This window comes from Mizuhopecten yessoensis, unplaced genomic scaffold (assembly GCF_002113885.1).
Source record: "Mizuhopecten yessoensis strain PY_sf001 unplaced genomic scaffold, ASM211388v2 scaffold716101, whole genome shotgun sequence".
Taxonomy (NCBI): domain Eukaryota; kingdom Metazoa; phylum Mollusca; class Bivalvia; order Pectinida; family Pectinidae; genus Mizuhopecten; species Mizuhopecten yessoensis.
Window position 1 is genome coordinate 17,382 of NW_018479948.1, and position 16,485 is coordinate 33,866.

General features: G+C 36.1%; 2 protein-coding genes across 2 annotated transcripts in view; one reads left to right on the top strand and one right to left on the bottom strand.

The window, feature by feature from the left end:
* LOC110441710 (INO80 complex subunit B-like) overlaps nt 1–1,009 on the bottom strand; it is a 9,139-nt gene extending 8,130 nt beyond the window's left edge. Inside the window, exons 1-2 of the mRNA XM_021484931.1 lie at nt 864–1,009; nt 270–438 (exon numbers count right to left, since the gene is read on the bottom strand). Of these exons, the coding sequence (XP_021340606.1) occupies nt 270–438; nt 864–909 (215 nt within the window). The 5' untranslated portion in view covers nt 910–1,009. The remainder of the gene's footprint in view (nt 1–269; nt 439–863) is intronic.
* Nucleotides 1,010–3,024: 2,015 nt separating this feature from the next.
* Nucleotides 3,025–4,495, top strand: LOC110441706 (proline-rich extensin-like protein EPR1). Its single transcript, XM_021484925.1, has 2 exons — nt 3,025–3,153; nt 3,779–4,495. The coding sequence occupies exons 1-2, from the start codon at nt 3,025–3,027 to the stop codon at nt 4,493–4,495; spliced, it is 846 nt and encodes a 281-aa protein (XP_021340600.1).
* Nucleotides 4,496–16,485: the final 11,990 nt, after the last annotated feature.

A 16,485-nucleotide genomic window follows, 5' to 3' on the forward strand; every position in this document is an offset into this window, starting at 1 on the left:
GGGTAGTATTGGGTCATAGTCACGGCAATTCGGTGATGTTTTCGGCACCAAATCGCATATTTCCCGATAAAATATGACAGATGGAAGTAAATAACGTCTACAAAGGTGATATTTCACAGTAATAAAGAAGTATTTGGTTCATAACTGGATCGTATGGGGTAGTATTGGGTAGTATTGGGTGGTATTGGATAGTATTGGGTGGTATTGGGTAATTAGACGCGCCCCTTTGAACAGTCGATAGCCTTAGCACATTATTTTGGATTTCTTACTTCTTTGTTCCCAAGGTTTCCCCACCAATCTTTAGTTTCAGCTTAATGGCAGGTTTTGCCAATCCCCCTGGAGCTCCCAGAGCAAAGGGATCAAGGTCATGGTCCCTTCTCTTCTTGTGCTTCTTTTTATGTTTCTTATGTTTCTTGTGGGAACTGCTAGGGGAGTCCACTATAAACAACAACAAAACATAGAGCATACAGCATGCTCCTGAATGTACATACAACCTATAGCTTTGTGTCTACGCATATATGATATATAAAACACAGTCAAAATACAAATACAATCTGGAGAATTGTTGCCATATTGATCTATATATGTAAATATATATACCACCCGTGTACTTATATTAGTTCACCAAATTACACCCTAATCAGACAGAGCAAGACACGAATATGATACAGTTCTTTTTGATATTAGAAATTTAGGCTAAGCTCATGCCTTACTGTGTCGTGCTACACGGTGCCCTGTGAAGAAACATTAAAAAACGATTAATTCAACCCCCCCCCCCGCCTAATTTGTAACTGCATGAAACTTCTTTAGCGTACACGTATTAGCACAGGTAGTTTTGATACCCGGTTAATGAGTGTAATTACCTGAAAGTAACTCTTCCTCTGTTCCAGAACCTTTACGTTTTCCCATTATGTTAACAACAGGAAAAACGTGTCTTCATAAAATGTAAACAATCACATTTTCTATAAAGATCTAATTATGTTACTGTTCTAAAGGTGATCCTCGTGCCTTATCCGAACCAATAGCTGTAATAGGGAGTTATTTCCCTTCCTCCAGTGTCTCTGACTACGCTCTTATTATACATACCCAACTCCCCATTACCGGTTCAAATTATCACTGAGTTACACAAACGGCATTATTGTCGATCAGGGGCGTAGCTAGGCCCATTGATATGTGTAAGAATAGGCGAGGGGTCTGGGGGCCGCCCAGACCCCCAGTGAGTACAGAACGGTGCTCAGGGGGGCGAAGCCGCCCGACGGAAAATTACTTTTAAGATTTGACGAAGCATTCAAATTATTATCCGACACAGTTATTTAAAGACATATTTCAGTGTCAAATACGCTGAAATGAAGAACATCACATAACTTATAATAATATCTTTTATTTATCCAGGGATACATATTTAAACATGTCTAATTTACAATATGGGCCTGCATCAATATATTTACAGATATCACAGAAAAATACACATACACTACATGAAAGACATTTGCAGATTAAAATACATGTATATTAAACACAAATACAATACTTATTTAAAAAGTATATCGTTATATCATAAAGTAAGTACCAAACTAACGTTTTGAGGAGAAATCCTGTGGGTATTTGCGTTTAAAAGCAGCAACATCACACGCATTTCTAATATTTACATTCAATCCATTCAATAAAACAGAACATGTGTACACAAATGAACGTTTGAAATAATTAGTTCTGGCAGTGGGAATATAAACTTGTTGGAAACTGATGACCTTGTATTTCTAAAACTGATATCATTGACATAGGTAAACATATTACTTAAAACACTTGGAGTATCCCCATGTAAAATTTTGTAAGCCAGAACTGCTTTCCTAAAAATAAAATAATCTTCTATTGGCAGCCACTTTAACTGTTTAAAAAGCAAAATAGAAGGGTTAAAAACGTCTCTTATATTTAACAAAACTCTAGCTGCCCTTTTCTGAAGTTTTGAGATTTTATGAATATATGGTTTGTTACTAGCCTCACACTAGACTACAGAACAATAGATAAAATGTAGGAAAACTATACTTTGATAAACTTTACTGAGAACATCATTAGACATGAAAGGTCGTTACCTTTTCAGAACACCAATCTTTTTCGAAATTTTCTTTGATATGTAATCAATGTGGTCTTTCCAAGACAGACAACAGTCGACAAAAACACCAAGGAGTTTTGCACAGTGAACAGTTTCAATAATTAAGTTATCAATAGTAATGTTCAACTCACGACATTTAGATAACATTTGAGACGATCCCCCCCCCCAATCAACATGCACTGAGTTATGTTCGCTATTATGTTTATTTTACACTACACGTTGCCCAGCCACCTTTTAATTTACAGCTAGTAATGTCTAGATAAAAGACACTTTCCTTTTGTGTTATGAAAGTCTGTACTACGTTGTCCGTATTTATAGAAATTTCCCTGTGGACATGTAGCATTGCTAGCGAGGAAAGACGGTCTTGGTTTGTCTTGGTACTATTCAGTAAAAAATATAAAGTGAAACCGACCTCTGCTAAACTATATAGTCATATATATAGAATCAATTAATTTTCTAATCATGATATTAGACATTGCTTATCAGATTCCTTTTCAGTACGTTAATAAAAGCAGCTCAGAAAATCAAATGAATTAGCCCCCCATCCCCCAAAAACAGAAGGAAAAAGTACATAGTGATGGTTGGTTATCATGTTTATCTCATTCGAGTTAGTTAATTTTCAAATTGTTAAAGACCTCGAACAGTAATGTTGGTTAAAGAATGAAAAATGAGTGTGAAAATTAATATTGTAATTATTCTGTTATGCTGAAAATGTTTCCCAAAAAAATATATAAAAAAAGTGTCGACAAAGATGTAAATTAGAAATCAGTATGGAAAATTCCAATACTATTTCTAATATTTCAGTAGAGTGATCTATCAACATTTTGATTCCATCTCCGTCAATCACCCCCCACATTCATATACCACTATAAAAAGGTGCTTCCACATGTTTCTACCCCATTTAGTTCATCAACATGGCAGAGAAATACTTTTTTGGACATGGACTATATGCCCAATTATCATCCTACAAGGACGAGACCTACGTCCACATCGATGGCCGTAATGGACGGAGCGCGAGTGTGACAGGTGCCGAGTTCCTGAGTGTAATATTAATACTGTAATAATATTATTGTAGGATTGTACTGTAAGATGGATGCAACAGTGCCTGCTATACCAGTGTGAACGCACGGTATGGGTGAATGTAATGCTATGTAGTATACAATCGTAATAGTATTGTAAAATGAATGTAATAATGTATATCACAGTGTATGATGAGTGTCATTGTATGCGCAGTGCGTTATATTGTCTATTATAACAAGGTATGATAGTACGTATGAACAGTGTAATAGTGTGCTTATCATTGTATGAGAAGTGTAATTGTTTCCACTATATTATTGTACGCTAGCATAGTAAGATGAGTGCTTTACGGTCAACCATATCATTGTTATATTGTACTTTATGATGACCTCTTCTTGCGCACAACAGTGTGCCTGAGTGATAATACAAATCTCTGAAAATCTCTGAACCTGTCACAAAACTATGACCTCCTCATGGAGGGAATTAACCGGCTGAGGCGGGTAAGTGTGAAAGTTCTAAACATATTTATATTACAACATGTATCAAACTGGTTATACGAGATGAAAAGCGTTTAACACTTCCAAATCCTGCTGTTTATACTTTATTGTATAATGATCAGTAAATGTTGATATTATATGTGTTATGTTTTAGGAATCGTGCTCGCCAAAAACACCCACAGCAACACCAGGCCTACCTCCGATATCAAAAACCCCCACAGCAACACCAGGCCTACCTCCGATAGCAAAAACACCCACAGCAACACCAGGCCTACCTCCTATATCAAAAACACCCACAGCAACACCAGGCCTGCCTCCGATATCAAAAACACCCACAGCAACACCAGGCCTGCCTCCGATATCAAAAACACCCACAGCAACTCCAGGCCTACCTCCGATATCAAAAACACCCACAGCAAAACCAGGCCTACCTCCAATATCAAAAACACCTACAGCAACACCAGGCCTACCTCCAATATCAAAAACACCTACAGCAACACCAGGCCTACCTCCAATATCAAAAACACCTACAGCAACACCAGGCCTACCTCCAATATCAAAAACACCCACAGCAAAACCAGGCCTACCTCCAATATCAAAAACACCCACAGCAACCCCAGGCCTACCTCCCATATCAAAAACACCCACAGCAACACCAGGCCTCCCTCCAATATCAAAAACACCCACACCAACACCAGGCCTACCTCCGATATCAAAAACACCCACAGCAAAACCAGGCCTACCTCCAATATCAAAAACACCCACAGCAAAACCAGGCCTACCTCCAATATCAAAAACACCTACAGCAACACCAGGCCTACCTCCAATATCAAAAACACCCACAGCAACACCAGGCCTACCTCCAATATAAAAAATTATGAGTAATGCTTTGTGTTGCTTTTCTACTGCAGATACTCTTCATTTCTAACAATTGATATTCAAATGAAAAATGAAAATTATGCTTATTTGACTTTAATACTCTTCATAGACTCCAGACATGGTATTACCACCAGTTCCAGTACGTCAAATTCTGGCACCAGCACCGGCTAACGTGGCGAGTACATGCTATTTTCACTGTTTGATTATATAATAGTTAGCTACAGGTTAAGTACTAAATATCAGATTCCTATACTCCAATGTTCACGTGAGCGTCAAACACTTTTACTAACACATTGTATGGCCGCGCAATCCTATAAACAAATATTGTTTCACTGTCCTCTGTAAGTATTATTCATATTGACCATATTTCGATTTTATATGTATACACCAAACATGATTGAGAAAATACTAATCAAGCGCTTAATCATTTCCAGTCTGACGAGCCACAAATGAAAACAGAGGTGACTTCCCCTCAAAATCAAGCAGCTTGGTAAGTTTCAATACACCATGAATACGTTTTACCTACTATTTCTATAGATTTCGAGGTCTCCAGAAGGTGAGTGTAGTATTTAAGTTCAGCTGTACTCTAATCGTTTTCCCGCACATATTTTAACAAAATATCAAAAAGCGTTTCATCCGTTACTGAATAATTTTCTCACGAAGAATATTCATTTTTATTTCAGCTGACCGTCGACTTTCAGGATATTGAAGTCAATGAGGACGTCATGAAGGTCCTCCTCGCCTCTATTGACTTGTAGGTTATAATTATTTGATTTCTTAATTTGAGTTTTATTGGGGAAAAAATAGATGAAAAATCAATATGTAGTAGTAATATATCCCAGGGTTTTAACATCACACAACTGCCATACTCTTTGTGCATGGCCACAATCCTCTTGTGAAATGTCTTCTTTGGATAAATCACCATAGAAAGATGATTTTGGGGATAACCGAACGTCAGAAAACTTGGAGTCGTCCGTCAAGTACTGGTAATGATAAATCTCCTTCCTGAGCAAGATTTCCCTGTGTTCCGGTCGAGTAAACCCTTCCTAAAATATTTGAAATTGTCGTGTCCTTTTTCTTAGAGATTGGTCACCAATGTATCCAGTGAACTGGGCATAAAACGGCACGAGTCCAAAAAGCGTAAATTCCCGAGTGAAAAGGAGATGTAGTTTTTCATGTTTTGTGCTATGCATGTGATATTTTGCTCTTTGTATTTTCTTATTGCATCCCAGAGTATGTGTCCATCGAACCGCGACATGTTGTGATAAAACACTGGAATGTGTTTTGGGTGTTTAACATTCAAATTACATTTGTTGCAGGCAGCTCCCCGGAACACCCCCCCCCCCCCCCCCCCCCCCCGTCACGTGGTAATGGTCCTTTAGCTTGTCTTTGTTGTTTTTAAAGTACTTGTTGCATAGATAACATTTGTTCGTATTGTCAAAAGTCTCCTGATCTTCTTGGGTCATGGCCATGGGTTCCATGTCACTCAAAGTTTGCTGGATTTCTCTTTCTTCTTCAATGAGATAATTAATAAACGTTTCTACCACGTTAGGTCCACGTTGACTCATAGTGGTAGATACATGTGTACGTCTTCACCCTTGAGGATATGACTGGTACTTTTTATCTGTGTGTGGACTTTAATCTATCAAGAGATATCCGTATTTTGCTGCAGTGGCCGTTTCGTAAGCTTTTGTGAAATATTGAGCTTTGGTAGGAAATATCTGTCTCCCTAAGATATAGACTTGCTGCTTATCTCTCTTGATTTTGAAAAAAACCGATATAATGACTATTCAGAGAAATCGTACGCATGCACTTGCCTTTAGAAAATGCATTTTGTGTCAAAAAGATGACGGTGGTATTGTGATGATGACAGCCGACCGTAAATAAATGTTGTACGTCGACACTATTGCACACCGTTTCCATCAAATCATCTAAAATTAGTAACAATGGTAACCCGTCCCACCACCATTCTTCTAAATTTTCTTTTGTAGTTATCCCTTCGTGAAAGGTTAAGTTTTTATGATCCGTGTGGTAAAGGATATTGTATTAAATAGGTACAGAGTGTCGAATTAAACTGTATGGGTGGTGATGTTTCGATCTTTACACAGTCTGATGTCACGTAATGATGTTTACTCGTAGATATATACATAGGCTGGTAACGGTGATAGATAGCAACACAATAACTCCTGTTAGCTTTAGTATCGTAAAATGGATCTTGTATTTGTCAGATATACTGTCGTAACTGCTGGATAAACATGTAGTGAGCATGATGCTTTCTGTTTCACAATCCTTCTGATCCATGTTTTCGGTAACAGTGACATTCGAAGACTGAATCAGTTACTAGTATTCATCGCCATATGAAGCCGACAGTATAACGACCTGTTCCAATAGTACTAATCTGTTACAAAATTATTTAAATGCTTTTGGCCCCCTACGCGGTAAAATGTCTAATAATTTTCTTGCTCTGTCGAATCGGTTGTTTTCTACGATGATACCTTACACCATGTACTTGGGTAGAATATTGGATTTGAATAAATGATCTGTAACATATAATGTCGGTAGACGTTCTACGAGCAACACTCGGTTCTTTCTTAAAACGGATTTGTGCACACTGTCCATCATAAATCGATGTTCTCCTGTCTGTAATTTTCAAACTAACCCATGTGTCGATATGAACAAAAAGTTCTAACAGTTTTGATTTAAGACGGGTGAATTCAAACGTTGGAAATAAACTGGACATTTAATAATTCTCTTATCTCTGACAAGGGTCTTCAAATAGTTCGGGAAATGTTTAGCACGCTTTTTTTTTGCCAGGGAGAGCACCCGGTGACCTCACGGGTTTCAGAGAAATAAACCGGGCATTTAATAATCCTCTTACCCACACATTTAAATCGACACCTGAAACGTTGTCATACGTTTTGGGTTTTGATCTAATGGTACGGTAATTTGATAATTTTTATTGTATTTGATGGTCAGTGTGTTTGTGATTCAGATCCGGTACATATTTGTTGTGTAGTTTTCGACATCATAATACGAGCCAGGGAAAATATTCTACAAAAGTTTATATATATACCTTTTCCATATTAACACAGAAATATTAGCCATTGTTTTTTCTTATAACTTTTTTCATATTTGGTTTATTTTCACAAACATTAACGACACAATACCAGCACAAACACACACGTACCTACATACAAATGTACCTACCTGTGCATCTAATAAAGGGATGTATACCACGATACTTTTGATAACATTTACTAAGAAATGTTTTTAGACACTTATTCATCTCATTTATTTTCACAGACACAAACATAGAAACATAAAAACATATGAATGCATACATCTATTAAAGTGATATATAGAAGAATACTTTTACAGCATTTAAATAAGTTTCGAACATTTTATGTATATACCAGTTTCATATTTACTAATTTTTTCTTCTTCATTTTCATAGACATACACAGCACAATGCTAACATACCGACCCATTAAACATAGTTAAACTACCACACACGTACCTATAACATACGTCTAATAAAGTGAGGTATACCACAATACTTTGATAACATTGAAATTAGTTTTGTCATTTCTAACAGAGATAAAATATTCTACAACAGTTTTTATATGTACCTGTTCAATCTTTACAAAGAAATTTTAGACATCGATATACAAACACACACGTACCTACATACAAATGTACATACATGTTAATTTTAGAAAGTGATAAAAAGGACAATATGTTAATAGCATTGAAATAAGTTTTATCATTTTTAACAGAGATGAAAATATTCTACAACAGTTTATATATATACCTGTTCATTATCTACTATTGGTGGAGGACACAAGGAGGCGGAAAATCCGCCGGGATTGTCGAACGGTGTTTATGAAGCGAATACCGTTGAAGTAGATATTCTAGAGCTCGGTTCACACACGTGATAGACGTTAACTTTTGATCGTGAAGCGTGTGATGAACGTCGACATTTTTTCACTGGATGCACGTGATTGACGTCAAGGTTTTTTACTCGATGCACGTCACTGACCTTATTTTTTTCTCGATGCACTTGACTGACAATTATCTTTTTACTCGATGCACGTGGTGGACGTTGATTATTTTACTCGATGCACGTGACTGACGTAAACTATTTTTACTCGATGCACGTGGTTGACGTTAATTCTTTTTCTAGATGCACGGGGTTGACGTAAAAATTTTGACTGAATTCACGTTATTGACGTTAAATTTTAAGTTGTAAGTGCGATCTCTCCGTACATAGAAAAAAAGTATTGGAATCTATGTAAAGGTCTGAGATCTGAAGTCAACGTAGTTGCATGACGTTAAATATTTTGAATTGATTCACTTGATTGACGCCAAGTTTTTGATTCGATGCACTTGATTGGCGTTTAATTTTCATCATTACATGTATGTGGTACCGTTCGTGATGCCAGGTTTTCGGTCAGATGTTAAACGCTGGGTGTAGTTATTTTGTATTAGATGTACGAAAACGATGTCAAATTTGATCTCGTTGAACGTGTTTGATGTATCGCCGGTGTAAATAAAACCAAAATGAATCGCAACTCCTCTCGTCTCTTTCAATCAATCAGACCTCGCTTCTTAACCGAGCGTATGATTTATAGCACTACTTGGCAAACTAACTAATGTTGTATAAACGAAAACTGGTGCCCACCCATCCCCTGCACGTGGTCCTAACATGGGAACGCTTCAGACTTCCACTCCATAACCATGTATGCAATTGGTGAGTATGAAGAGATGAATATACAAAGCTAGCAGGATTTGCCCTAAGGGCCTGACACATTCTTGATAACTTTATCCCTCGGTCGTCACATTGAAACTGTCGAAATCGACACCCTTTAACCATATACACATTTAAAGATTTGGAACCGAGGATCGTCCCGATTTCAGATGACTAAATGCCACGATCATAACTATAACAAGGTCGAGATCCCTACCCGAAAACGATATAAACAATTGTTGAATGTTGTACGCTAGACACGAAGAGTTGAACACAATGATATCACAAAGGAATGAAGTACAGGGGTCCGGTTTAGTTTAAATCAATTTTATTGCAACAAAAGACAAATGTATTGGACAAAAGTTATTGCAACTTACTTACGTCCTTTCCGTAACAGAAAATATATATACAAAATTAATGTGTCACGCAATAATCTAATACAGATTTATATATGTATATATATATAAGATGTTAAAGATGGGTTACAACAAAAGAGGTAATGATAGGATTAGGGACACCAACGTATAGTGTTTAAATATGTATTCGGAGAGTTTACTTGAGATCGCGTATGTGATTTTCCCAATCGAGTCGGCGTAAGTAGTATAACTAATCTATACACACATATCCTTCTGCTTTTCTAAAGTTCAATCACATTCCGTGCCGCATTTGCTTTTCTCCTGTGTCACTCCAAGTCTTTCTGTTAATTCTTGTCTTACATACTTAGCCGACTAGATTAGGAAAACCGGACACGCACTCTTTGTCATATGGAAACGGTTATGATATTGATGGACGCTAAGATTAAAGTTAGTACACAGAGATCGTTGGTGTTGGAAAAAGGGAGAGGGGCTGGAATGAGAGAGGAGGGGGAGGGGAGAGACAGATGGGAATAGTCGAAGTAGGTATCCTGGTTATTCAATAAGACTGTTGGTTATTACATGTTAAACCGTTTGGAGCTAAAAATGAACAGTTGTACAGACCTACAAATTTGAACGTTTAGATTGTAGTCAAGGTTTGCATCTCCGAAGAGAAGGTGGTCCTATCCTTGGGAACGGATCCGCAGCGTCATAACATGGAGGTGATTGAGATCCCAAACATATCACATGGATATACATATATGTATACGATTCTCTATCGAATTCGATATGATGCCTTCATTAGAAATGGGATTATATTGCAGTACAAAGGAAGAGTAAAAACTCCCCTGGTACATTGTAGCCAACGTTCAAGAGAGTAGTGCAGTTCATACACTCTCCTGATCGTAAAATAAATCCAAGTCCGTTTACGTTATTACGGGATTTTTCGCGTTATTACGACTTTTATTTTCGCGTTATTACGTATTCACTTCACGTTATTACGTGATTTTATTTCAAAGTCTAGACATTGTTTTTCACAAAACAGTCATTATTTTCCTAGCGTTGATCAATTTGTAGTGAGAATGAACCAATTCACGTAATTCACGCTCATTGCATAACAACGAAATGGCACGACAAACATTTAACGTCGATCTTACACACCGAACCAAATATTTACACTTAAAACGCGACATCGATAGGAAATTTTCACAAGACCGACAATTTGGCGTCGCGCAGTCGCATCGACCTCGAAATTTACAGTTCACCTCGTAATTTACATACGACATAAAGGCATAAAAGGTCTTCTGATAGGAACGAAAATTACTTGTCGCTCACACACATCCGGTCGAAAACTCACACTTCATAAGCGACTTCGAAAGAAAACCTCTACTCGTAACACATCGACACGACCGAAAAGTTGACGTCGTGCAGTCGCATCGACCTCGGAATTTACACCTCGGACAAGTTATACAGAGCGTGCTTAAGGAAGGAAAATATGTGCTGGGGAAGGCAAAGATTAGAAAATGGTTGGAGAAGCAAGAGGACCACGGGGTGCACGCTAAAGTGACCAGGTAGTTTCGGAGGAGAAAAAGTCATCTCTCCTTTCATAGACTATCAGTGGGACGCCGACACGGCCGTCTTGGCGTCTCGCGCAACGGAGAACGACGGGTACGGTTACTTTCTGCTGGCGATCGACGTGTTTTCTCGCTACGTGTGGACGGTTACACTGCGCATGCTGCGGGGATCGGAGATGGTAAAGGCTTTGCGCTCGATGTTACACATGTATATGTAGGTACGTGTGTGTTTGTGCTCATATTGTGTCGTTATTGTTTGTGTAAATCAAAACATGAAAAAGCAATTAGAAAAAATAAACCTATGGCTAACATTTCTTTGTAAATATGGAACAGGTACATATAAAAACTATTGTAGAATATTTTATCTCTGTTAGAAATGATAAAACTAATTTCAATGTTATCAAAGTATTGTGGTATATATCAATTTATTAGATGTACAGGTATGTACATTTGTATGTAGGTACGTGTGTGTTTGTGCTGATAATGTGTCGTTAATGTTTGTGAAAATATGAAAACAGTGATAAGAAAAAACAAACAAATGGCTAATACTTCTGTGTTAATATATATGGAACAGGTATATATATAAACTGTTGTAGAATATTTTCCCCTCATATTATGATGTCGAAAACTACACAACAAATGTTAACCGGATCTGAATGTGTCACTATTATGTTAGCTGAACCTTTTCATTCGTAAAATATGGATCGATATTTACTTGAAAGTACACTTTAAAAAAAACATTTGTAAAACACTTTCGAGAGAAACATGGTTAATGGTACATTTGTATGATCAAATATGTTAATCGTTAAGTAAAGATCTTTATAAGTATCTATATGAACGTATAAATATGTTATAAACAGAGCTCTTCTATCTGAACCGATTTTGGAAGTTTGATTGCGTTCGTGTTTTTTCCTGCCCTGTAAATGTGTATATGGTTAAAGGAGGGGGATCTCAACCGGTATAAAGTTATGACCAAGAAACTAAATCTCTCAAGAACGAAGCCATACCCTGTGGTCAACCCTGCTAGGTTTTTTTTAATATTAATCCCATCCTAATTCGCAATTTCATATATGGTTATAGAAAAAAACAACCATAGCAAAGAGTCAACTAAAGCTTAAAATCGATAAAACTAGAGCCAAAGAGGATTAAACGCAGGGCGTTAATTAACGCAGAATTAGCGGTTAACGAATCGTTAAATTTAACGACATCACCGGGCCCTGGTGTTATTATTTCTGTAATTGTAATGTGAAGGTTATATATGGTGAAGTGGTCATACTTAGCGATGCGATGGTTATATTTGGTGTAATGGTCACACCTTACATTATGTGGTAGTTTTATTTGATGTAATGGTCAAACTTTCCATTTTGATAGTTATATTTGGTGTAGTGGGCAAACTTTCCAATTTGACTTTTATATTTGATGTAGTGGTCAAACTTTCCAATGTGATGGTTAAATGTTGGTGTAGTGGTCACACGTTTTAATTTGATGGTTTCGTTTGGTCAAATGTTGACGCTTTCCAACATGAGTGTTTCATTTGGTGATGTGTTAGCCCAGAATAATAGAGTTGTATGTACTTTTACATATAATTATATTCATCAATTCGCGATTTGTACTGTTCTGAAGACGATACCATGTTATTGAATGTTACGAATTGTAAAACTTACTAGGAGGTTGAAATGGTCGGAAGGTAATGGTTTGGTGCCGCAGATGGTCATTTTGAGACCTGGACATTATCTTCATTCAAAATTTGTATTTCTATCTTACGTATGTAAATGAGCATTTCTGTTATATTATTTAAGGGTGCCTATTTTCAAATCCAAACTCGTGCATATTTGTTTAAATGAAAATGTATTGATTTCAATCAATGCCTCTAATGAATGTGTCATTGAATTGAGTAGACTTGTTCCACATGATTACCCTTGATTGACATGACAAACGAAAGCAATAAAATTGGCATAGAATTGTTCTAGATTTCGCCGTCATATCCTGTGGTATTATTACGCTGAAATATATTATTTATATAAATCTGGTGGTTACACAATCATACGTGATGTTGAAATGCAATATCGTTAATTGAGTAACCATGAAATGCTTAATTATATTTCAATAATACATTTGGATACACGATAACTTGTGTATATTACAGGTATGTTGATCGAGTTGTCATAGCAATATCACTCTTTTCATCAATTTCTAAAATAAAATCTGCAGTCGAATGGAATTATGTATTACACTTTGTATGGGTGTGATACAATCATATGTGAATAAAGACACCTTCAATTCAATGACTGGTATTTTTATATTCCTCGGTATAAACATACCAGGCTCTTCTGAAAATGGTTTTCATATGTTAGAGTTGTCCTAACCCCAGAACCTGTTCTAGGAATTTCTCGATAGCAACTGCAAAGCTTTTTATCTGAGAGGGTTCAGCTTAAATAATGTAACGGATGTCCTGATGACTTTCTTGTTTGATATTTTTACTATCTTTTCTGATTGAAGCATTTTCACTTTGCTTGACATCGTTACTGCCTACCCACATGACAGGATTAACCGAGGTACACTGGTTTTGTTTAGGTTCACAAGAAAATATCATTTCTCTGGATGTCACTATAGTTCATGTTGCAGTCTGTTAGTATTGGCTTCGAGTTTATATTTTGTCATAGAAGAACGGCGTTTCGGATGGTTTTCGAAGACCAAATTGACATACCATCCTGTCTTTGTCCATCGATAAACCAATGACGTAACAATCAATTTATCCTCTCAAGAGAAGATAACTCTGCAATATGCAAAGACGGAATACTACTATTGTCTGATGTTTTTCATCCGGGGTGTTTGATCTTTTCGAATAAATTTTATTTTACAACAATAACAAAACTGTTTCTTTACATTTTAAAATCATCTTTTCTCTGTTAAGAAACTGCAATCCATACATCAGTTAATCTGTAAAAAATGTTTGCTATAGGAATTACAATAGCATCAATAGTGAAGCGATAACTCCTTACTGATTACACACGCATTCAGTGAGGAACAAAAAAGCGCGATGAATTTTCACTTTGCCTCGGATAAACAACGGATAAACGCTTAGTTCTGGTACATATGTATTATGTATATTACTACGAATCCGAAATAAGCCTTGAACATTTTCTTATCAAAGTGGAATGAGGAATATTAGCTAATGTTTAGATGGAAATACCGAATTGATAACAACACGAAGTCAATTTTATCTAAAGTGTTTTGTAAATAAAGGTACCGTTAGATATAAAACGTATCCCCAAAATAAAGACTTTCTTCCTTTCATTCGACAGCTTAGATATGTTGCTTATTTCAATCCCTTGTTTTTCTGACGTCATCTCTCATTTTTGGAATAGAGCGAGCTTCTTTAAACTTGTCTAAGTGTACATGTAATAGATTAGCTTACATGATATCAAATGAAGAGATGTTCGAAGTACAGCATAACTTATATTGATTGATTGATTGATTGATTCACTTTTGAAATATGCATCAGAAGTTTACAAATATCTTCACATATTCAATTAGACTATGAAATAAATATTGTTGCTGGATTACGTGGTATGTAAGAATTAATAATACGTCTGTCCAACTTGTTCATACACACCTGGAACGCATACGCGTGCAGCATACAGGCACAAACTCACGCGCGCAAATACAATGCACGTGTGCGCGTCTTCTTAAACACATTAAAACGCAATATAATTTACCTAAATTGTGAGAGAATTAACACTTCTTAAATAACAATACCTGTTATTTATTTATTATTTATTTATTTTCGAATCAGAAGAACTGATTTTGTTTGAATTCTACTGGAGATATTCGAAACATAGAAAAAAACAATTTACGCGCGATAAAACGTATATATATATATATACAATGTAAGTCATAGTGAACAATAATGGCAAGATTCCAATGACAAATGTAACAAAGAACACGAGCTTTTTACACAACATGTGCTTACAAAAGCAAAAGTGAAATAAGTTGCTCTGGAAGGGTACATACATTTTTTTTTATCTTAAATTATACCAATATCTAGTTGTAACAGGGACCGTTACTTAAGGCGTCCATACTAACACTGTAGTCACAAATGATGCTTCATAAATTATCACAATGCCATAACACATCTGCATACAGAATCTGAACAAAATCGGTCAATATCTAATTGTCAATCAATCAGGACCCGACCTAACAAGGACATATTATGAAAAGAAAAGAAAAAATCAACGAAAGCCACTGAAGTTTTTTCAAGTGTCATTGCTGATTTTAATACAACATTTAAGGGATATAGGACACTGCATAATTGAGACTTTTCCAAAGCTAGGCTGCAACAGCTATTTTGCGGTAGATGTTGACTTTGTGTTTCCCATCTTCAAGAACACCATCAAAATATTAATTTTACCAACCTATATTACAGTTCATAAAACAGAACAGATTTCAATTTTCTTTTGATGAGATGTAGACCTAAACCTTATCACAACAAAAACACCCATTAAAATTCGAATGAGCATTTTGTTCGTTTTTCGTAGGAGCATAAAACTGAAATTCTTAAAAAGTCAGATTTTTCCTAAAAGAATGTTGTCTAACTAATAACACATTGAAGGATCATTTTTGATTTAACCAAAACTAAGGATCATATACTACAGTATACATGTAAAAATATCTTGCTATGGTCAGTTATCAGATATTAACAGACAAATCAACAGACGGAAGCCATCTCAAGTAATGATATTTTCTAGACAAATATGTGTTCATCTTAGAATAAAAGTATCTTATAACTTTTGAATACAATATCTTTTCAAGATGGCCCCCAAAATATTCATTCTACTGCTTAATCAGTTGTCAGATTCCCAGACAATTTTCTTGCAATATAAATGGAATTCAGAGATGTTGTGTTTGTTTGATACTTTGTTTTCATATATTTATTAAAGTTTTATGCCGTATTAACGGCTGATGACATTTACAGATAATGTTTTGCAAGACGCAAGAGTATGATATGTGTTCGATGGCAGAAGGAAGGAAGAAAAACAAAGATGCTTTTGAGTTTGTATTCAAACTAGTGATTCTAGATTCACAAGAAAACAACTTATTTCAAGATTTGTCGGAACATCTTAGCCCTTTGGTGCAACTGTTTTGGATTTTAAATAATTCTAAAATGGCCAAGATAATAATGTATAGTTGATGTATGAGCACACATTCCCATAGTTCTTTGACCAACTGGGCATTGGCAGTAGTAATCTATTACTGGATTATTATCATTTGGTGTCGTGCTGTGCTGAATCCAGACATTATATTGAGT